Source organism: Rhinoraja longicauda, chromosome 4 (assembly GCF_053455715.1).
Source record: "Rhinoraja longicauda isolate Sanriku21f chromosome 4, sRhiLon1.1, whole genome shotgun sequence".
Taxonomy (NCBI): Eukaryota; Metazoa; Chordata; class Chondrichthyes; order Rajiformes; family Arhynchobatidae; genus Rhinoraja; species Rhinoraja longicauda.
The window spans coordinates 90,028,622-90,053,458 of record NC_135956.1 but is presented as its reverse complement, the minus strand read 5'-3'; the positions used below and the strand labels follow the sequence as shown (position 1 = coordinate 90,053,458).

The following is a 24,837-nucleotide window of genomic DNA, read 5'->3' as shown; positions in this document are numbered from 1 at the left end:
TCTCTGCAGGAAGCAGGGTGGGAAGAAGTGTAGTCAAAATAGTTGTGGGAGTCAGTGGGTTTGTAATAGACGTCAGTCGATAGTCTATCTCTCCTGTGATGGAGAAGGTGAGATCAAGAAATGGGAGGAAGGTGTCGGAGATGGTACAAGTCAATTTGAGTGCAAGATGGAAATTGGTGAAGTTAATAAAGTCCATGAGTTTTGCATGGGTGCAGGAGGTAACACCGATGCAGTCATCAATGTAACGGAGATAGAGTTCAGGAAAGGGCCAGTGTATGCCTGGAACAGGGATTGTTCCATGTACCCTACAAAGAGGCAGGCAGAGCTGGGGTCCATGCGAGTGCCCACAGCTTGGCCTTTGATTTTCCTTCCTACTCAATTAACCCAGTACTGGGAATCTATCTGCACGGCCCAATGTGAATATACATTTTGTGAAGAACAAAGATCTCAAACATAAGCGTTTAATTGGCTCTCCTTTTACATACAATACCATCACCTTAAAATAGCTAAAAATCCAAAGCACTATGATTTTACTGTTAAATACCGACAGTCCACAGGGCACACAGAGCAGAAACAGCAATAGTCAGTGAAGACACTCATCTCTAAACCTATACCCTCTGATCCCCAAAACATAATTTACACTGCAATAACACTAAATTGTAACAAAAATTTAACCATTGTGCTGGGGCCAGTTATAAGCTTTACAAATAAAGGCTCTTCGAACCATACAGCTAAGATGTAAAACTAAGACTTAGTTACTTTGCTTCAAAAAGTTAAAATCACAGCTTCATAAAAGTAATCTGTATTAGAAACTATTACTAAATGCCTGTGCTTGTGCCCAGTAGCAAGCATAGATCAGTGTCAGAATGTGTAGGAAAGAACTGCAGATGCTGGTTTAAATGCCGGAGTATCTCAGCAGGACAGGCAGCATCTCTGGAGAGAAAAAGGATCCGAAAGGTGCTTGACCCAAAACGCCACCCATTCCTTCTCTCCAGAGATGCTGCCTGTCCCGCTGAGTAACTCCAGCAATTTGCGTAAGAAAAAAACTGCAGATGCTGGTTCAAAAGATCTTGATTGATTTTGCTAGCTCTTTATAGACAATAGACAATAGGTGCAGGAGTAGGCCATTCGGCCCTTCGAGCCAGCACCGCCATTCAATGTGATCAGGGCTGATCATTCTCAATCAGTACCCCGTTCCTGCCTTCTCCCCATACCCCCTGACTCCGCTATCTTTCAGAGCTCTATCTAGCTCTCTCTTGAATTCATTCAGAGAATTGGCCTCCACTGCCTTCTGAGGCAGAGAATTCCACAGATTCACAACTCTGACTGAATTTTTTTTTACTCATCTCCGTTCTAAATGGCCTACCCCTTATTCTTAAACTGTGGCCCCTGGTTCGGGACTCCCCCAATATTAGGAACATGTTTCCTGCCTCTAACATGTCCAATCCCTTAATAATCTTATGTTTCGACAAGATCCCCTCTCATCCTTCTAAATTCCAGTTTATACAAGCCTAGTCAGTCTTTCAACATATGACAGTCCCTCCATTCCAGGAATTAACCTAGTAAACCTACGATGCACGCCCTTTAGCCCTTGGGTGCAGATTCATCTTTGCTGTTGAGTAGCTGGAAATAAGCTTACTCAGCAAAAGGGTAGCGATTTGCTTAGTGTTTATTTTCCTCATCAAATTAGAAGAGGCATTTTTCTCCAGCTGCACCAAAGAAAGCATGCTATCGGATGCATCCATAAAGAAAGGAGCTGTGATAATCAAAAACATTTCCCACCCTGTTCATTCCTTCTACTCCCCACTCCCATTGGGCAAGATACAAAAGTTTGAAAGTGCACACCACCAGACTCAGGAACAGCTTCCTTCCCTGTTAACAGGCTTCTGAATGGCCCTTCCATTGAAACATAGAAAATAGGTGCAGGGGGAGGCCATTCGGCCCTTCGAGCCAGCACTGCCATTCATTGTGATCACAGCTGATCGTCCACAATCAATAACCCGTGCCTGCCTTCTCCCCATATCCCGGTTCCACGAGCCCCTAGAGCTCTATCTAACTTTCTCTTAAATCCATCCAGTGATTTGCCTAGGGTACAGTCTGATTCTTCTTTACCCCATTGCAGACATGGCACTTTGTCTTGGAACTGTTGCGCTATAACTCCAATAACTATATTCTTCACTCTGCATCTTTCCCATTACTCCACCTATTGTCCTTGAGTTTGGCTTGATTGTATTTACATAAAGTACCCTCTCATTTGATTGGATAGCATCCAATATGCTTTTCACTGTTCCTCAGTACAACTGACAATAATAAACCTAAACCTAAAAAGGATCTTCTGAACCCAAAGTAAGCACCTCCTGGTTTGAAACCTGTTAAGACTGAGTAGTCAACATCCAGGCGCCATCAGTTTGTATATTGTGCAACACCAGCTATTCCTGTATTCCCATCAGGATGGTCAGGAGTTCAAACTCAACCTGTGCTGAAACAAGCTTCAGACTAGACACAACAGCTATGACATCATCCTCAACACAAGCCCTCAAGGAATTAAGCACAGCACTACCATATAGGAAGAAGTCTTTCTCGATTACTTCAGGGTTTTTTTAAGGAGAATATGGCGTATATTTTAAATAAATCTGACAAGACATGACAAATAGGGCTATGTGGAAAGGCACACTTCAGCAGTAATTATTATATCTTATTGGCAATCATTCAATGCCAGCTAACTTCATTGCAGCAGAGAAATACGAACATTAGTATTTTAAGTTTCATAATGCTCTTTGTGGACACACTTTCAAGTCTAAGCAACCCTTTGCCTTTTCACCCTAGGACTGGTATTGATTAATGATCCAGATGCTAAACACATTAAAAATGGAGGAAATTTGTGAATCTCTATTGAGGAAGCTCACCAGGGAAACCATAATCTTCTGACATGGAATTGGAATAACAGAAGTGTACCTTAAACCAAGAACTGGTTGACATGGCATTTCTACCCAGAGATGTCACGGCACAAGTTTTCTTTTTTGCAGTTTTACTTATACACCAGGAGAGGAAATTATACCCTGTATATTACATCAGTTAAAATGGATTTTGAAAGAGCAACACAACAGCTTAATTATTAACCTTAGCATTTATTTCCAAGCACTGCTTGCAATCTTTCAGAACTTATGCAACATTTATGAAATTATATAATACCCTTTATACATGGCACCTGTATGCGTTTCATTTGTTTTATGGAATGTGTACCAGGTAAAACAATGGAATTCTGGTTTACCTTAATATCATCAGGAATGCTTGCACAAACTGAATCATAGCATCCAATAATCTTACTCAACTAACTCACTCTACCCATGCCAAATATACACACAAAGAATCGGGGACAGGAAAGAACACCTGTGTGCCGCAGGACAAAGAGTGGAGAGTGCTAATGCAGCGTTATGATCTGAAACAGACATACTTTTCCCTTATCCCTCCACTTCAGATGCTGTTTAGCCCACCAAGTTCCTCCAGCAGTTTGTTCTTTGCTCCGGATTCCAGCATCAGCATTCTCTTGTACATCCAAACACAAAAATCGTTTTTACCTGGCTCCTGCTCCAAAAACAGACCAAACAGGGTTGTCAGCCAGACTAAACTAGACTGCCAATAAAGTCACAACGACCATTTCGTACTCTGGTGCAAGACACACAGTTTGAATACTAACATTTGTCCTTTTAACTAAATATACGATATCACTCAATGCTAAACAAAAAACAGTATCTCACTATCCTGGCTCTGTCAGGCCTTCACTGCACAGAATGAGCTGGTTTGTACGACATGCAGTGCAAAATTATTTATTTAAAATTATATAATATCTCAGCTTTATAAAATAGCCCTGTTTAACCATTTAAATCAATCACACATCACACATCAGTTAATCTGCATATTCTTTACCTGTCTGGGCATGTTAATAGGATATTTAATGCAGTGAAATACAGATCCACCAAGTACTTGCAAAGTAACATTCTACACCACCTGCTGCCATCGTCATCATTGCAGCCAAGTAGTGTCATTCTTTTTAAACAATACACACATGTATAGCAACTTCCAAGTATAGAAAGAAGAAAACATAAAGGCAACAAAACAAACTAAATGGACAATGTTGGAAATTCTCAACAGCTTGTGCAAGTTAACTTTTCAGATCCGACCAAACTAGGGGAAAAAAAACGTTAGATAAAAAAGTCTTTAGATAGAAAACCTTTTAATTCCTAACTTTTCCCATTCCTCTTAATACAGACATCAGAAGTAGAGAATATGTTGGAACCTATTATTCAGGAAATGGCAATGGGCCACTTGGAAAATTATAATAGGATTGAGCAGAGTCAACATGGATTTATGAATGGGAAATCACCTTTGACAAATCTGTTAAGTCTTTGAAGTTGTAACCGATAAAAGGGCAGAATAGATAAAGTTGTACTTTGACTTTCAGAAAGCCGACAACACATGGGGAATTATTAGACAAAACGAAGTCACAGTGCTGGTAGTAATATAGCATTGATTGGCAATGGACAGAAAACAGAATAAGAGAGTGATTTTCAGGTGAGATTGGCTCAAGTGCTGGGTGCTGGGACCCAGCTGTTCACAATCTCCATCAAATGATTTGGGTGACTGGAACAATGTAATATATTCAGATTTTCCAATGGAAATCTGGCTGGCACCGAGTATGTATGGGCTTAGGGAAATTCTGATCAGGCAAGGACATGGCAGATGGAATATATTATGAACAAAATGTGAAGTCATCCACTTTGGTTGAATAAATAATGCTTTAAAATGGTGCTGGTATTCATTGGGACCTGGGTACCCATGTAAACCAATTGCTTAGAATTAACATGCAGGTATAGTATGCAATTTGGATGGCTTTAGTAAAGGACAATTTATGTACATAAATATTCCAATTGTACATAGAATAGTACAGCACAGGAACAGACCTAATAGACACAAAATGCTGGAGTAACTCAGCAGGTCAGGCAGCATCTCTGGCGAGAAGGAATGGGTGACGTTTCGGGTTGAGACCCTTCTTCAGGCTCAATCTACCAGCCCATAACGTCTGTACTGAACATGATCCCAAGTTAAACAAATTTTCTCTGCCTGAAGGTGATCCATATTCACGTGTCTATGTAAAAGCCTCCTAACACAACTATCATATCTGCTTTCACCACCACCCCTGGCACCCACCACTCTGCAGAAAAACTTGCCCCACACATCTCCTTTAAACATTCTGCCCTGATATTTCAACCCTGCGTTCGAGGCTCTAACTGTCTACCCTATTAATGCCTCTCGTAATCTCATAAATGCACATCAGGTCTATCCTCAGCCTCCGATGCTCCCGAGAAAACAATCTTAAGTTTATCCAACCTCTCTTTGTAGCTAATGGGGCACCAAAACTGTGCACAATATTCCAAATGCTGCCAAACCAAAATCCTATAAAGATAAACGCAAAATGTGGGTGTAACTCAGCAGGTCAGGCAGCATATCTGGAGAAAAATAAGTGATGTTTCGAGTCGGATCTTTTCTTACGATCCAAAACATCACCTTTTCTTTTTTTCCAGAGATGCTGCCTGACCCGCTGAGTTAACCAGCATTTTGTGTCTTTCTTCAGTATAAACCAGCATCTGTAGTTTCTTCCTACACAAAACCCTATGAAATTACAAAATAACTTCCGAACTTATGTTCGATACCATATGCCTTACTAAAATCCATGTAGACAACATCCACTGCCTTACCCGCATCAATCACCGTCGTCAGTCCTCAAAAACTCACTCAGGTTTCTAAGACATGACCTGTCCCGCACTAAGCCATGCTGACTGTCCCAAATTGGCTCATTCTCTTCCCAATGCAAGTAAATCCTATCCCTAAGAAGTCTTTCTTATAGCTTCCCAATCGCTGACACGATGGTGACTGACCTATAATTTCCAGGATTTTGTCAACTTTTGTTCTTAAACAAAGGAATTGCTTTGACTAGTCTCGACTTCTGCAGGACTTCGCATGTGGCCAGAGATATACAAAGATTAGGGGCGGAAAGGTGGCGCAGCAGTAGAGTTGCTGCTTTACAGCGAATGCAGCGCCAGAGACCCGGGTTCGATCCCGACTACGGGTGCTGTCTGTACAGAGTTTGTACGTTCTCCCTGTGACCTGTGCGGGTTTTGTCCGAGATCTTCGGTTTCCTCCCACACTCCAAAGATGTACAGGTATGTAGGTTCATTGGCTTGGTAAATGTAAAAATTGTCCTTAGTGGTATAGGATAGTGTTAATATGCGGGGATTGCCGGTCGGCGCGGACCCGGTGGGCCGAAAGGGCCTGTTTCCGCGCTGTATCTCTAAACTAAACTAAAATCTACAATCCTGCAATCTACTCTTTTACTTCTGTTAATAACCTGGGATAGATCCCATGAAGCCCTGGGGACATATCCACCTTAATGCTCTTCAAGAGACCCAACAAACCTCCCTCTTGATCACAAACTGCCTTAGCATGATAGTACACTCCATACTGATCTCACTATCCTCCATGTCCTTCCCTTTGGTAAATTCAGATACAAAGTACTTGTTTAGTACCTTGCCTACATCCTCCTATTCCAAGCATATATTCCCTCTTTTATCCTAGAGAAGCCTTGCTTCAATTCTAAAAGTTCCTTTGTGAGGTTACATCCGGAATATTGTTATGGATCTGGTTTCCCAACTCAAGCAAATATAAAATTGCTATACAGGGAACACAGCAAATGTTCACAAACTGATTTTCAGGGGAAGTGGGCTTATTGTACGAGGGAAGGTGAGGCAGGCTGGGTCCATACTCTCTCAAAATTCTTACAGGCATCGACAAGATATATTCACAAATAATATTTCCCATGGCCGAGGTATCTGGAGCCAAGAATCAAAGTCTCAAATTAAAGGAATTCTATTCAGGACAAAAATGAGAACCATTTTCTTCTAGAGGCAGTGAATCTGAGGAATTAATTCACTTAAACGGCTATGAAAGCTAAAGATCAGAACTTTAAATATAAGGATTTGGGCGACGCAGGGATGTGGTAGAGATAAACGATCAAACCAGATCAAACCTAATATCATAACTGGCACATGTGGTCAACTGGCATTTCACTGCTATTTCATATGTGCTTTATCTTTTATAATAAAAATAGCAACAGAGAGCAAAACACAAAGTACGAATTGAGAGGTATAAATCAGAAGAAAATGCATTTATTTCTCTTTCCGCTGACTTGTTATTCTTACCATTGATTATGAGAGTATGATTATAGATTTTGTCCTTCCAGATAGAATATAGTGGTTAAGTTACTAAATTAGTAGCATGAGTTCCGGACCATTGAATTGCACCGCAAAATACAAGTAATTAAATAAATCCCAAATTCATGCTATACTCTGCTATATTCATGCTAAACTACAAGATTGGTGTAAAAGTCCATCTGATGCAATGTCTTCCAGGTCAGGAAATCTGTCATCCTTACCGGGCCTACATATTATGTCACTCAAAATCCAAATCGATTAAATCTTCGCTGTTTCCTGTGTGGGTAATTAGGGAATGATGTACGAATAATGTTCGCAACTGTGAACAAATACTTTAGAATATCAGGTCTTGAGCAAATTGTCCAGCCCGTTCATTCTTCTGAGGTCCTATGTGGCGACACTTTGCATACCTTGGATCCAGGAGCCCATGGCTGGGGCCTGGGTCGGAGCCACGGATGCACCTAGAGAGGACCCAGCAGCGTTAGTGGAGGTCGGTGCACCAGTCGATTATGGCGTCGACCAACGAACGACGACGGACATGTGGAGTGAGGACGCCGCTGCTGAGGGATGGAACAATGGAGGACCGGCGTGGGGGGACCGCCATGAGGGAGGGGGAGGAACAGTGGTGACCCAGTGTAGTGAGACAGCCCGGGGGGGGGGGGGGGGGGGGGAGGGGGGAAAGAACAAAGAGGGAACTGGCACGAGGAGGGGGGGGGACTTTGTAACTTTGTAAGCGCCCTTTATGGGCGATTATTTGCATACCTTGGCAAGGTGTGCAAGCAAAGAATTTCACTGACTTCTCACATGTGACAATAAAGTATTCAATTCAAGGAGAGGTGCCAGAAGACTGGAGGGTGGCAAATGTTGTGCCTCTATTCAAGAAGGGCTGCAGGGGAAATACTGTGAACTATAGGCCAGTGAGCTTAACATCTGTAGTTGGAAAGTTACTAGAGAGTATTCTGATGGATAGGATATACAGGAATTTAGCCGAACAAGGGCTGATTAGGGATAGTCTGCATGGGGTTGTACGTGAGAGGTCATGGCTCACAAATGTGATTGAGTTTTTTGAAGACGTGACCAAAAAGATCATTGAGGGAAGAGCTGTAGATGTTGTATATATGGGCCAGCAAAGTATTCAACAGGGTTCCGCATGGGACCCAAGGAGAGATAGCTGAGTGGATAGAAAATTGGTTTAATGGAAGGAAGAGGATGATGGTGGAAGGTTGCTTCTCCGACTGGAGGCCTGTGACTAGTGATGTGCCTCAAGGTTTGGTGCAGGGCCAGTTACTGTTTGTCATCCTTGAAGGTGGTCAAAAAGGCATTTGGCACATTGGCCTTCATCAGAGTATCAAGTGTAGACGTTGGAAGGTCATATTGCAGTTGTATAAGACGTTGGCGTGGCTGCATATAGAGCAGGGGTGTCAAACTACTGGCCCGCATCCGGCCCGCAAAGGGGTCCAATCCAGGCCGTGGGATGGTTTGGGGGGAAAAAAAGTATATCCACGACGCTCTCTCCCGCCGCTCCCTCTCTCCTACTGCTAGGGGTGCCAACTATTTCACTCCCAAATACGGGACAAGGTGACGTCACCAGCCCGCACCCCACGTGACCTCACCCAGCCAGCAGCCACGTGCTCCCACTCCACCAATGGCAGCCGCCCGGGCCGGGAGGCGGATTGCTACACAACCTCCGTTAGGCGGTGCCGGGGCCGCCAGACCTACACTGTCCGGAAGGTAGACACAGATTTTAACCAGCATCTGCAGTTTTTTTCCTACTACACTGTCCGGACCTACAGCGTCCGGGCCTACAGCACCCCCCGGGCCTAATATGGGACAAGGTCGGTCCCGTACAGGACAAATCAATTTAGCCCAAAATACGGGATGTCCCGGCTAATATGGGACAGTTGGCAACGCTCCTCACCGCTGTCTGCCGCCTGCTGCGCCGGCAGCTTGTTGTGTGTATTTAGAAAACAATAGGCGGCAGTTAACCACCCGCTGTGCTTAAGCACCTACCACCCTGCACTGAAGACCACTAGCGCCCCACTTACGTCGTCAGACACAGTATAAACAGAGTACTCAGGTAAGTAACACCTGTAGCTGTGGAAGCACGCACGCGTACGTTCGCGTGTGCACAACTGATCCAGCCCACATGAAGTCGCATTTTGCCCATTCCAGCCCGTGACCTAAAATGAGTTTGACACCCTGATTTAGAGTATTGTGTTCAGTTCTGTGCACCATGTTATAGAAAAGATGTTGTCAAGCTGGAAAGGGTACAGAGAAGATTTACAAGGATGTGGCCTGGGCTAGAGGGTCTGAGCTATAGGGAGAGTAGGATGGGACTCTATTCCTGGAACGCAGGAGGATGAGGGGTGATCTTATTGAGGTGTATAAAATCATGAGAGGAATAGACCGGGTAGATGCACAAAGTCTCTTGCCCAGAGTTGGTGAATCAAGGACCAGAGGACATAGGTTTATGGTGAAGGGGAAAAGATTTAATAGGAATTTGAGGGGTACATTTTTCACACAAAGGGTGGTGGGTGTATGGAACAAGCTGCCAGAGGTAGTTGAGGCAGGGACTATCCCAACATTTACGAAACAGTTAGACAGCTACCTGGATAGGACAGGTTTGGAGGGGTATGGACCAAACGTAGGCAGATGGGACTAGTGTAGCTGGGACATGTTGGCCGGTGTGGGCAAGTTAGGCTGAAGGGAGTTTCCACACTGTATGCAAAACAAAGAGACTTGTCACATGTGACAATAAAGTATTCATTCATAGTATTCATTCATTCCTGCATTCCAGCCACTCTCAGTCACTTCTGCACTTTAATCGCCAAAAAGATTATTTTCCCTACCCCAGCTTCCCCTTCCCTAGAATTATGTTTCCCCATTCATAATTTGCTATTTACCAAATCAAGTTTGCATAGCCTTAGCAGGGAAGAGGGCTCCATTTATGGTCAGTATGGATACAATAAGACCTAATGGGCACGTGTCAATTTCTTTGATTCCCCGATTACAATAATGCAGTTGACTGCCAAGCATTTTCAAAGGTATATGGCAATGACAAACTGCTGTGCAATATGGGAAATATTTCATTCTCCAAACTCACTGCACCACATCATGATCAGCACAAAATACAAACTAAAAATATACTCGAAAGCCCCAATGCTTATGCTGTACTGCAAACCAACCACCAAGCAGGAACTGAAATCACATCCCCATCATACACTAGATCTCACCAGATAATATGGCAGAGTTTAGTACAAAAGTAACAGGACCCAATGTAATTTCAACGTAAATCTAATAGCTACTTCCAGAAACATGCAATTGAGTGCCTTAATCAGGAAGCTGCTGCTCTCAATCTAACAGCCATGCAACGCATAGCGAAATGAGTACCTCACCAGGTGCATTACCAACAAAATACACAATGCAATGAAATTATTGAACTTAAATATTCCATTGATTAAAGCAGATAAAGCAGTAAGCTTGCACTAAGAGGATGATAAATATCTGGAACAATCTGCCCGAGTTGGAGGAACACATAACGTTTAAAAAGCATTTCAACAAGTATTTAGATAGGAAGTATGTAGAGGAATACAGGTCTAATACAGGAATAAGGGTTTTAGCATACATATAGGCATTATGCTCAATATGAACAAGTTGGGCTAACGAGTTCCTTATGCGCTGTATGTCCTTATGATTCTCTATTCTTAAAGGTGTGATCATTCTTAACTACTGCCCATAATCTCTCACTGGATTTCAAAGTGCAGACATTCATTCGTCGTTGAGGTTTTTTTTTCCACCCAAAATATGCTTTTTATTCTGTTCTTATTTAGTCCAATATTTCCAAATGAGGCTGCCTTCTAAACAATTTGGGAAAAGGTGCTGGTAGGACATCAGTAAAGCAACCTTTTTAAGTTGATTTGATTTAGTTGGTTTAATTGAATTTATTTTCTTTATTTGTTAAATCGTAATACCTTTGACAGGTTTGAGAATTTTTGAATATTTAATGTCATAGACATTCAAGCTACAGCAGCATTGACATTCTCTAAGCCCGAGGGTAGGCTGCAGCAGCTGTCAAAGCCATTATGGAAGCAGAGCTGGCTGTGCACTCAGAGGAACCCTGCACAATACTAAACCTCAATCAGCTGGAAGCCAGCCACTCAGACAAAGTTGCACAATGGACCACAATGCATAATATAGTGCAGTCCAAATGCAGATGAGGGTGGGTATCTCAGTCAGAGGAATGTCTAGTTATCCAACTTTCTGCATCAGATTTGAAACAAATTTAAATATTGTGACATTTTCTACATCAAAAATTAAATAATTTTATGCAAGCCTCATGTAATTTTTAAAAGAAATCAGGGACAATATTTTGCCCCATAGTCTTCACTCATCAAAACTGAGCAGCTTAATAGTTCATGCCAAGTTGTCTTTCTCTTACAATTTGATTGGAGGACAACTGCACAAAACACACAATCTTAAAACAGCATGGTATCTGGAGACCTGGTATTTGCATCACAAAATTCTAGAGCAAACAGATGTACAAATCAGTTGGGGTTGTTCTTACCCAATTCCCAGCATAAGTTTTTAATTTAGGGCCTGGAGTGAAGGATGAGTCATCAAACGCCATGTGGAGGAATTCTCTTGATTAGACAAAATTCATAAGAGATTTCATGTAAGCTATGCAATAGACATCCGAGTTACACTGCAAGATTAGGAGCAGATGTTCACTATTTTTGGGCAGGAAATGATGCTCAGGGTATGATATCATTTTAATAACTTGCAGACTGAACATATACACACAATAAATAAAACCAAAACTTGGATACATTTGACAGTGCCGGGAGGTATCAGTGAGAAATTATCAGAGGTCCCAGATTCATTTTAAAATGAGTCAAGAGTGTTTTGTTGACATACGTCCCAAAACAGAACAGTAACATTCTTACTTGCAGCAAAGCATATATGCATAGTACTCTGTAAAACCCATAAATAAAAAACAAAAATATATATATTTCAACAAAATGATAGTGCAAAGTCAAAAACAATGCCTCCAAGTTTAGAAGGGTCTCGACCCGAAACGTCACCCATTCCTTCTCTCCAGAGATGCTGCTTGTCCCACTAAGTTACTCCAGCATCGTGTCTACCTTCGATTTAAACCAGCATCTGCAGTTCTTTCCTACACATTTTGTCCACCTCCAAGTTTATGTAGCTTAGAGCTTATTTGTAGGTTGTTGTGTTTAATAGCCTGATGGTTGGAAGGAAGAAGCTGCTCCTGAACGTTACAGTTGCCATGCTGTTGCCAACCTTCTTCCCAATGGCAGGTGAAATGAGAGTATGGTCAGAGTAGTATGGGTCTCTGATGATGCTGACTGCCTTTTTGAGGCAGTGATTCCCATAGATCCTTTCAATGGTGGGGAGGTCAACACCCGTGATGAACTGGGCACTGTTCACCACTTTCTACAATCTTCTACCACTACTCTTCATGATGTATATCAATGATTAGGATGAAGGGATTAAAGGCTTTGTGTGTCAAGTTTGTAGATGATATGAAGATAGCATCTCCTGAGATGCAGCCTGACCTGCTGAGTTACTCCAGCATTTTGTGAAATAAATACCTTCGATTTGTACCAGCATCTGCAGTTATTTTCTTGCACTGAAGATAGGTGGAGGGGTAGGTAGTGTAGAGAAAGCAGGGACTCTTGGGAGAGTGGACAGAGAAGTAGCAAATAGACTACAGCATGGCAAAGTGTGGAGTCATCCATTTTGGTAGTAGGAATAAAGGCATGAACTATTTTCTAAATGGGGAGAGAATTCAGAAATCGGAGGTGCAAAAGGATTTGGGAGCGGTGGTGCAGCATTCCCAAAAGGTTAATTTGCAAGTCACATCGGTATCAAGGCAAAAGCAACGCTAGTATTTATAAGTTTTATAAGGCTCTGCTCAAACAGCATTTGGAGCATTGTGAGCATTTTTGGGTCCCATATCTGAGGTGTCACTGGTGAGGGTCTGGAGGAGGTTTACAAGAATGACCCAAAGAATAAGTGGATTAGCATATGATGAGTGTTTGTCAGCACTGAGCCTCTACTCGCCGGAGTTTAGGATAAGGGGGGGACGTCATCGAAACTTACCGAATCATGAAAGGCCTGGATAGAGTGGATGTGCAGAGGATGTTTCCAATAGTGGGAGAATCTAGAACCTGGACTTGAAATCATAGCCTCAGAATAAAAGGACATTCCTTTTGGAAGGAGATGGGGAGGAATTTATGGAAATCACTGCCATAGAACACTGTGGAGGCCATCAATAGATATTTTTAAGGCAGAGATAGATTGTTGATTGGTACGAGGTTATGGGGAGAAGGCAGGAAAATGGGGTTAAGTAGGGAAGATAGATCAGCCATGATTGACTGAATGGCAGAGTAGGCTTGATGGGCCGAATGGCCTAATTCTGCTCATATCACCTATGAACATGAAAAACATGACCAGACATACCATTAGGTCCAGATGCTTTGAGGGTTCACCCTCCTGAAAGATCTTCTGATGCCAGCCGCTGTGACATTGTAATGCCATCGGGGGCTATGGGCACCCAGGCTATCCCTACCCTGTCATCTTATACTTCTTGGCTGACTCATTGATTTCAGCAAGATAGAGAGGGACAAAAATCAAGAGGTAGCAAGGTGCAAAGAGAGAAATATGAATATCACAATTCTCTGGCACATGCGGTGACAGAATCATACAAATAAACAGCATAGAAACAAGCAATAGGGCCCATCGTGTCCACAGACCATTGGACACCCTTTCGCACTAATCACTTCCCATTATTCCTTTTGTCTATAGTAAGTATACTTATAAAATGCCTTTATATATTCCTTTATCCTGTCTGCCAGTGAATGGTATTAATCCCCCTTGGCCTTTTAAATTTCCCTTTTAAGCAGCATCTAAACATCTTGGCAGGCGTCCCCCGTCATTAGTTCCCTGTACCTTTCAAATGCTTCCTTTTTTCCCTTTACCTAACCGTCAATACTGTATATATAAATGACTCAGATGTAAATGTAGATGGGTTGGTGACACCAAAATAGGAGAAGATAGAGCAATCCCTGTTCCGGGTGTACACCGGCCCCATCCCCAAACTCTACCTCCGCTACATCGACGACTGCATTGGTGCTATCTCTTATACCCATGCAGAACTCAATGACTTCATAAAATTCACTTCCAATTTCCATCCTGCCCTTAAATATACCTGGACAATCTCCGACATCTCCCTTCCGTTTCTGGACCTCACCATCTCCATCACAGGAGACAGACTAGTCACTGACATCTACTATAAACCCACTGACTCGCACAGCTATCTGGACTACACTTCTTCCCACCCGGTCTCCTGCAAAATGTCTATCTCCTACTCCCAATTCCTCCGTCTACGCCGCATCTGCGCCCGGGATGAGATGTTTCACACTAAGGCATCAGAGATGTCCTCATTCTTCCCCTCTTCCATTATAGATGAGGCTCGCACTAGAGTCTCTTCTACATCCCGCAGCTCCACTCTTGCTCCCCCTCCCCCACTCGCAACAAGGACAGAATCCCCCTCGTTCTCACCTTCCACCCCACCAGCCAGCGGATCCAACAAATCATCCGCCAACATTTCCGTCACCTACAACAGGACCCCACCACTGGCCATATCTTCCCATCCCCTCCCCTCTGCATTCCGCAGAGACCGTTCCCTCCGTAACTCCCTGGTCCACTCGTCCCTTCCTACCCAAACCACCCCATCCCCGGGCACTTTCCCCTGCAACCGCACGAGATGCAACATCTGTCCCTTTACCTCCCCCCTCAACTCCATCCAAGGACCCAGTCTTTCCAGGTGAGACAGAGGTTCACCTGCACCTCCTCCAACCTCATCTATTGCATCCGCTGCTCCAGATGTCAACTTATTTACATCGGCGAAACCAAGCGCAGGCTCGGCGATCAATTTCACTCAACACCTGCGCTCGGTCCGCGTTGGCCAAACTGGTCTCCCGATGGCCGAGCACTTCAATGCCCCCCCCCATTCCCAGTCTGACTTTTCTGTCATGGGCCTCCTCCAGTGCCATAGTGAGGCCCACCGGAAATTAGAGGTACAGCACCTCATATTTCGCCTGGGCAACTTGCAGCCCAGTGGTATGAACATCGACTTCTCCAACTTTAGATAGTTCCTCTGTCCCTCTCTTCCCCTCCCCAGATCTCCCTCTATCTTCCTGTCTCCACCTATATCCTTCCTTTGTCCCGCCCCCTGACATCAGTCTGAAGAAGGGTCTCGACCCGAAACGTCACCCATTCCTTCTCTCCTGAGATGCTGCCTGACCTGCTGAGTTACTCCAGCATTTGGTGTTAGTAGATGGGGATTGGCTGGTTCTACGGTCGAGGAAGAAACGTAGGGCTTCATGACCATCCTTGTGGGGGATGGAAGTGTAGAGTGACTGGACATCCATGGTAAAGATCAGGGAGTGGGGGCCTGGAAACCGGAAGTTATCGAGGAGATGGAGAGCATGTGAGGTGTCTTGGACATAGATGGGGAGGGATTTGACCAGGGGGGATAGGATGGAGTCGAGGTAAGTTCGGTGGGACATGAACAGGCAGAAACAATGGGTCTGCCGGGACAGTTCTGTTTATGAATTTTAGGTAGGAGGTAAAATTGGGCCTTGCGGGGCTGGGGAGCGATAAGTTTGGAGGCATTAGAGGGTAGAGCGCCGGAAATGGTGAGGTCCGTGATGGTGCTGATAATTAAGGTCTGGTGTTCTTCGGTGGGTTTCATGGTCCAAGGATAAGTAAGAAGACCTCTGAGAGTTGTCGTCTGGCCTCGGTCCGGTAGAGGTCAGCCCGCCAGGCTACCACAGCACCTCCCTTGTCAGCGGGTTTGACGACTAAGTCAGGGTTGTTGCAGAGTGAGTGGAGGGCTGTGCGTTCAGGAGGGGAAAGGTTAGAGTTAGTCAGGGGAGTGGAGAATTTGAGGCGGTTAATGTCACGCCGGCAGTTGGAGATGAAGATCATTTTGTTAATGATTCCTACCCATATAGCCTCATTTGAGGAACCTTCAGGGATATCCTCCCTCAGTCCCTTCAGAATCAAAAGGTTTTCTGTTTAAACTCCAATTTGGGGCTGGCATTTCTGTATGCTTTTTTAGCAAATTAATAATTTTACAGCTTAATCAAACAGCAAGTATTCTCTTAGTGCCAACTGTTCTGTTCAACATTCCTCCTTCAAATACCACAAAAATAGATGAACAGGTCATTCACTGGATGGTTGTTGTGGGTGCAACCTCCTGTGTACATGTAATTAATTGTTTACTAAATCACCACACTTCAAACTAATTAATTCTGTATCACAGCTTTATGCAGTGCATAAAGATTTAATAAACTACTTCAGTTAATAAAATTCATATTTCTGTAGTGTTTGAAAGCATATTAAAATTTGGTTGGCATTTGCAGTTAAATTCTTTCTGGTTTCATAACCAACAGTTGTTCAAGAAAGTATTTTTACACTTTGGCAGGCTCGATCAGATAAAATGGCCCAGAGAATGATTACAATAATGACAGTTCTAAATAAATAAATTAAAATAATAATCCTAATGAGATTAATCTGAAAGGGAATTAAAAAGGGGAAATAAATTCAAAATTGATGTTAATCCAAAAAACAGAATAGTTCTTCAAATACTCAGCCGTATATGAAAGCAGGTTAACATTTCAAGCAGTCTTTCGGGAATCGCTCAAAGAATGCCACTGGAAAACACTAACTGGTCTTTTTTTTTTCCAAACAATGACAAATATCTTTTATAAAGTTATTGGTTCCCGTCCCTTGCACGCAATGCTTTAATGGCTGCATGCAAGTTCATGCGGAAATTCTACAATTGTTGATTAGAAATTTGATGCATCAGTTTCTGCTCTTTACCCATATTTTACATGTTATAAGAACTACAAAACTAGACAGATCTTGCAGATTTGCACAATGTATAAATATCAATCAAGAAGCCAGTGCTGAACAGAATTTCCTGGAACACAATTAGTAAAGTCTTATTTTGACAAATACTCTTTACCACATTAAAAGTAAAATAGCTGCCCCAAGTGTAATGATTTTCAACCTTTTTGCAAATGTGAATCATACTTGCTGATCAAAATATGATATGGCCACACCCATATAACTTCTGTATCCATTTAAAAATATCGTATGGATGTCTCTTGGTTGACAATGTGATGATTAGCCATATGTGCCCCATGAATTGAGATCAACTGAATTAGAAATATTTTGGCAGAGCAGCACAATATGAAAGAGTGAAAATATAATATTTCTTAGATGTTATACTTTACAATGTTAACATGCCTGCTGACACCTGTCGAAGCTCATGACGAATGTGACAAAAGATAATTAACACAATCCTTTGCCTAGGAGGAAAAAACATAAAACAGTACTGCATAGGAACAGACCATTTGGTCCATGTCTATGCCAAACATAATATCAAATTAAACCAGTCTCCTCTGTCTGCATGTGCTCCATCTCTCTCTATCCCCACATATTTATGTGCCTATATGTGCCTAATCCTAATGTGCCTAATCCTAATGAACACCAGTATCCTATCTGCTTCTATCATCACCCCTGGCAGCACATTATCACCCCATGTAAAAAAAATGCCCACACACCTCCTTTAAATTTCCTCCCTCCCACTTTAAACCATGGCCTCCTTTGGCAATTCTCCACTCTGGGGAAAAGATTCTATCTACCCCTACAGCTCTCCTAATTTTATACACTTCTACCAGGTCTCACCTCAGCCTCCAACAGCCCTGAGAAAACAATCCAAGTTTGTTCAACCTCTCCTTGCTGTTAATACCCTCTAATCCAGGTAACAGCTCATCTGCACTTTCTCCAAAGCATCACATATTTCCTGCAAAAAGGCAATCAGAACTGTACACAATACCCATTGTCAGCTTGACCAAAGTTTTATAAAGCTACAACATGGCCTCCTGATTCTTACTCTCAATGTTCTGCTTGATAGAAACATAACATATACCTTCTTTATCACTATCTAATTAAGTTCATAAGTAAGACGAGGACAATTAGACCATTCGGCCCATCAAGTCCCATGCAGTTGTACAGGGCCTTGGTGAGACCGCACCTGGAGTATTGTGTGCAGTTTTGGTCTCCTAACCTGAGGAAAGACGTTCTTGCCTTAGAGGGAGTACAGAGAAGGTTCACCAGATTAATCCCTGGGATGGCGGGACTTGCATATGAGGAAAGACTGGATAGACTGGGCTTGTACTCGCTGGAATTTAGAAGACTGAGGGGGGATCTTATAGAAACATATAAAATTCTTAAGGGGTTGGAGAGGCTAGATGCGGGAAGATTGTTCCCGATGTTGGGGGAGTCCAGAACCAGGGGTCACAGCTTAAGGATAAGGGGGAAGTCTTTTAGGACCGAGATGAGAAAACATTTCTTCACACAGAGAGTGGTGAGTCTGTGGAATTCTCTGCCACAGAAGGTAGTTGAGGCCAGTTCATTGGCTATATTTAAGAGGGAGTTAGATGTGGCCCTTTTTGCTAAAGGGATCAGGGGGTATGGAGAGAAGGCAGGTACAGGCTACTGAGCTGGATGATCAGCCATGATCATATTGAATGGCGGTGCAGGCTCGAAGGGCCGAATGACCTACTCCTGCACCTATTTTCTATGTTTCTATGTTTCTAAGTCTACTCCGCCATTCAATCATGGCTGATCTATCTCTCCCTCCTAACCCCATTCTCCTACCCCCATTCTCCTACCTTTTCCCCCATTACCTCTGACACTACAATTGTGTCGCTGCTATCAGGAACCCCATCTGTACATCAATACTGTTAAAGGTCCTGCCATTAATTGTATTTCTCCATACATTGCAAAACCTCTCATTCACCTGGATTAAACTCTACCTGCCATTTCTCCGCCCATATCTATAACCGATCTACATCCTGTATCCTTTGACTGCCTTTTTCACCGACTGCAACTCAGCCAATTTTTGTGTAACCTACAAGCATACTAACCAACTCATTTACATATTGTCATACAACATAAACAACAGCACTGAAACCTGTGGAACATTACTGGTCACAGAACCCCAGCCAGAATAAAGCTCTTTCACCTCACCTCCTTGTCTTCTATGGGTCAGCCAGTTCTGAATCCAAATGACCAAGTCACCATGGGCCCCATGCATCTTAATCTTCTGGATAAGCCTACCCTCTCTCCTCTAGCCTATCTCAATACCTGGGATGGACCCCATCAGGCCCGGGGACATAACCAACTTAATGCTCTTCAAGAGACCCAACATCATCTTCTTGATCTTAGAATGTCCTAGCATATTAGTATACCAACACTGATCTCACACACAAAATTCAAAGTGTGGTCTCACCAAGTCATTGTACAACTGCAGGAAGATATCCCTTCTCCTGTACTCAAATCCACCTATTTACTATGAAGGTCAACATGTCCTTTACCTTCTTAACCACCTGCTGCATCTGCATGCTTTCTTTCTTCAATGGATGTACAAGGACACCAAGATTGGATAGACTGGAAGAAAGACTGGATAGACTAGGCTTATACTCGCTGGAATTTAGAAGACCGAGGGGGGATCTTATAGAAACATATAAAATTCTTAAGGGGTTGGAGAGGCTAGATGCGGGAAGATTGTTCCCGATGTTGGGGAAGTCCAGAACCAGGGGTCACAGCTTAAGGATAAGGGGGATGTCTTTTAGGACCGAGATGAGAAAACATTTCTTCACACAGAGAGTGGTGAGTCTGTGGAATTCTCTGCCACAGAAGGTAGTTGAGGCCAGTTCATTGGCTATATTTAAGAGGGAGTTAGATGTGGCCCTTGTGGCTAAAGGGATCAGGGGGTATGGAGAGAAGGCAGGTACAGGTTACTGAGCTGGATGATCAGCCATGATCATATTGAATGGCGGTGCAGGCTCGAAGGGCCGAATGGCCTACTCCTGCACCTATTTTCTATGTTTCCCTTCCCGTTATATTCCAGTTTTTGCCCAAGTGGATAACCACATAATGTATATGTTGACTATAGCATTCAACTCATCCAAATGGAAGCCTTTTGAATCCTCTCCACATTTACTTTGTTTTGTTTTCAAACCAGGCGATTAGTACATTTATTTACATAGTCTAAAATTATTATATACTCTAAATAGATATCAGGTATACATTTATGCTATGTGCACAATCATAAATCTTTCTTTTTCATTCTCTACACTGTCCTATTCATGCATCCAGATGGAAAGAGGCCTGTGTTATTACTCAGCCAAATAATACACGATTAATACTCAGGTACTATAGACATCTAGATGGACTGATCATAATGGTTAACCGGCCCATCCAGATCATAATGGTTAATCAGCCCATCCATCCCAACTTACCCAGATTCAGCCAGCCTTCAATTCAATTAAATGTGAAAACTACACAAATAACCCTACATAAATATCAGATGAAAAACTCAGCCCTTGAGCGCATCAATCCACTTTGATTTTTTTTTAAATGGATGACTTTCAAGTGGATGGATGAGGAAACCTGTTCTTCCTCAATGAACAAACTCACTCCATTCTGGTCACTCCTAATGCCCCAGTTGCTAACAGCTGTACATAAATCTGAGTCTCTGAGGCAATTCCATTCATTTTTTAAAATGAATGGAGATGGAAACACCCTTAAAAATACACCATTGATAATGATCTTTTGGATAAAGTTAAAATGGTACAAAACCAAATTAAACTAAACAGATGAGACAAACAGATGAGACGTACATTAACCACAGCTTCTTCATCGCCCACCCATACTAATAACAAGCTGATTTTCAAATATTCTCATCACCACCCATTATCTGTCAAAAACATTTCATAAATCACTTGCCAATGGTCTCTTTCCCAAAAATATTTAATATAGTCTATTAAATCTATGCATTCAGCTGGACAATCTGCAGGGGATGGCACAATCTTTTTTGCTTCATGCATTGCCACACCCATTCTAATACAGCTGCATTCCCACTCCTCCAAAGACACAACAGAACAGCACAATAGAATACAGTGGAAAGAAAACTATTATCAAGTATAAAATGTACATTATTATACATGTATCATAGATTTTTTTTAAGTCCATCATTACCCCAGTCAGACACCATCAAAGCACGTTCATTTACAGACAAATCAAATTTCAAAGAACATTATTAAGCTACATTGTGACAGGTTCACTCATCCACAACAGAGAACACACCCTTATAATGCAAAATGCCCCGGGCAATAAAATTCAAACTATCAAAGTTTTGGTTTTAATTTTACCTGAACGTGCTGTCTTATAAATGCTGAGGTCGCTCCCTCAGACTAGTTGAGACCTTTATTCTTGTGTTTTTTCTTTTTTTGGGGGGGGGGGGGGTGGGGGTGGTGTCTACAAAGATCAGTCCTTTAAAACAGAGAGGGTATTATATTCAGGGAGAAAGAGGGGGGGAGAGGAAAGAAAAATATTGTGAGCGAGTGAGAGAGAGAGTGAAGTCAGTGGTGCAAAGTTAGTCAGTGGGAGGGGCGGCGGCGACAACCTAACCTGATCAACGGCCGCCGCGCGCGCACGCCTTTTCCCGCCTCCGCCTCCCCGCCCTGACTGACAGCCGCCGCGACCAATCGCGCCCGGGAACTGCGCCCGCCGACACCCTCCCGTCCAATCGACGCGCCACCCCAACCCCAGTGGGCGGGACTTCCTCTAACAAGTTGCGTTGACGCGACAGACGCCAACCTCCCCCCAAATGGCTGCTGAGGGGAATTTTTTTTTCTTCCAATCTTTCTTAACCCCCCCCCCCCTCTCTCTCTCTCTCTCTTATGTCATCGATTGTCGTATGATAGTCGACTTACGGTTTTGTTTTGCTGATTGGAAATTCTTTCTACGGTGATTTTATTTAATTTTTCTCATCCCAACTTAACTTTGGTCACAAATGCCTCGACTCCCTTCGCGTCTACCAAACTTGCCTCCAAGCCCGGCCGCGCGACCGCCAGGGAATCTCGGCCTCAACCTAATATGGTTGCGCTGGACGTGATCGGCACGGCGGCCGACCAATTGCTTGCTGCGTCAGGCTGTCGTGAGGGCGGGATTGTGAGGTGGCGCAGCCAATTGCGTGCGAGAGGGGCTGGTGGCTGGGGGGGCGGGACCAGCGCTGGAGCACTGAAGCTGTCAATCATCCCCGGGGCCACTGGCAACATCAGCTCTGCAAATCCGCTCACTCTGCACCACAGCGGAAAACCCACGCTTGCTGCTGCTCCACGTTACGTACAATTACCTTAAAGCCCTATACTGCCAGCACATCCATCCACTGCATAGCGGAAAACCCAGGCTTGCTGCTGCTCCACGTTATGTACAATTACTTTGAAGCCCTATACTCCCAGCACATCTGTCCACACTGCACAGTGGAAAACCCGGGCTTGCTGCTGCTCCACTTTACGTACAATTACTTAAAGGAAAATAAAACAATACTGTCAGCACATCCATCCACTCTGCATAGCGAAAAACCCAGGCTGTCTGCTGTTCAACGTTACGTACAATTACTTAAAAGAAAAAAACCCTATACTGCCAGCACATCCATCCACTCTGCATAGCGGTGAAACCAGGCCTATTGCTCAATGTTACCTAGAATTACTTTAAAGAAACACAATATTGCCAGCACATCCACCTTGCACAGTGGGAAACCAGGCTCGTTGCTCCATGTTACGTACAATTCTTGATTAGAACGGCTGTCAAGGGTTATGGGGAGAAGGTAGGAAAATGGGATTAGGAGGCAGAGATCAGACATGATTGCATGGCAAAGTGGATTCGATGGGCCGAATGGCCTAATTCTACTATAACATGTGAATAATTACTTCAAAAAACAATACTGCCAGCATGACCATTTTCCCTCCTGGGATAAATAAAGTTCTATCGTATTGTACATCCACCCAGCACAGTGGGAAACCAGGCTTGTCGCTCCATGTTACCTAGAATTACTTTTAAAAAACAATACTGCCAGCACTTCCATCCACTTTGCACAGCAGGCGAACAGAGGCCTGTTGCACACTGTTACGTACAATTACTTAAAGGAAAAAAAATACTGCCAGCTCATCCATCCACTCTGCACAACGGGAAACCAGGCTTGCGTTCCATGTTACATACAATTACTTAAAAAAAACAATACTGCCAGCACATCCACTCACTCTGCACAGCACAGCGCAAAATCAGGCTTGTTCCATGTTACGTACAATCACTTAAAGGAAAAAAACGATACTGACAGCACATCCGTCCACTGCACATTGGGTAACTAGGCTAGTTGTTCCGTGTAACCTGAATTACTTTAAAAAAACAATACTGCCAGCACATTATCCTACACATCATCCTGCACAGCGGATCCAGCGAACAATTGCCAGAACATCCACCTTGTACAGTGGGAAACCAGGCTTGTTGCTACATGTCACCTAGAATTACTTAAAAAAAACAATACTGCCAGCACATCCACCTTGCACAGTGGGAAACCAGGCTTAGACACAAAAACCTGGAGTAACTCAGCGGGACACGTAACATCTCTGGAGAGAAGGAATGGGTGACGTTTCGGGTCGAGACCCTTCTTCAGGCTTGTTGCTCCATGTTAGCTATAATTACTTAAAGGGAAAAAAACAATACTGCCATCACATCCACTCACTCTGCACAGTTGGAAAACTAAGCTTGCTGCTCCATGTTACGTACAATTACTTAAAGGAAAAAAAAAACCAACACTGCCGGCACATCCGTCCACTCTGCACAGTGGGAAAACCAGGCCTGTTGCGCAATGTTACCTAGTATTACCTAAAAAAAACAATATTGCCAGCACATCCACCTTGCACAGTGGTAACTACAACAGCCTGACCGCGGGAGAAGACGGCAGGGGAAGAGAAAGGACATTGTGGCCTTCCATCACAGTGAGGAGGTGACTGGAGGAGACTCACTGTGATGGATGTTTCTTTCTGTTTCTTTTTGTTTGATTGTGTGTATTATTGCTTTTTTTTATTGCTCTTTTATTGCTTTTATTGTTCTTGTTGTTGGACTGTGGGCAATCTTTCATTTCACTGCACATTTATGTGTGTGTGACAAATAAACTTGACATGACTTGACTTGGGAAACCATGTTAACTATAATTACTTAAAGGAAAAAAAACACTGCTGCAACCATTTTTATACCCCGCTTCCCATTCCCATAGCAATCTTTTCTGTCCTGGGCTTCCCCCATTGGCAGAATGGCAGCCACACTGGAAGAACAATCTATATACTGAAACTCTTGTTTGTTTGTTTGTTTGTTCCTGAACTACAGCCAAAACGGTACACGATAGCACGACAATTTTAAGCCCACCTTACTCACCGTCGTCCCGTTGGTGTTAATGGAAGAAGTTTCATTGAAATTGGTGTTATATTTTTTAAGTTATTCACATTTTAAAGTTTAAATCATCTCCTAGGGAGGGAGGGGGAAGGGAGGGATAAGGGGGGATTGAGGGGGATGGAGTGGGGAGGGGAAGGTGGGGAGGGGAAGGGGCAGAAGAGGGGAGAGG

General features: G+C 43.3%; 1 protein-coding gene across 13 annotated transcripts in view; it reads right to left on the bottom strand.

Annotated features, from left to right (window-relative positions):
* LOC144592969 (uncharacterized) overlaps positions 1 to 22,320 on the bottom strand; it is a 253,430-nt gene extending 231,110 nt beyond the window's left edge. For 4 of the 13 annotated variants that reach the window (XM_078398363.1, XM_078398365.1, XM_078398364.1 and 1 more), the window contains exon 1: positions 11,833 to 11,939. In XM_078398363.1, coding sequence (XP_078254489.1) covers positions 11,833 to 11,895 — 63 coding nt within the window. In that variant the 5' untranslated portion in view covers positions 11,896 to 11,939. Of the gene's footprint in view, positions 1 to 11,832; positions 11,944 to 21,410; positions 21,435 to 21,583; positions 21,705 to 22,147 lie in introns of those variants that run through there. The other 9 variants (XM_078398354.1, XM_078398355.1, XM_078398357.1 and 6 more) reach the window with 7 other exon arrangements.
* Between the last annotated feature and the right edge of the window lie 2,517 nt (positions 22,321 to 24,837).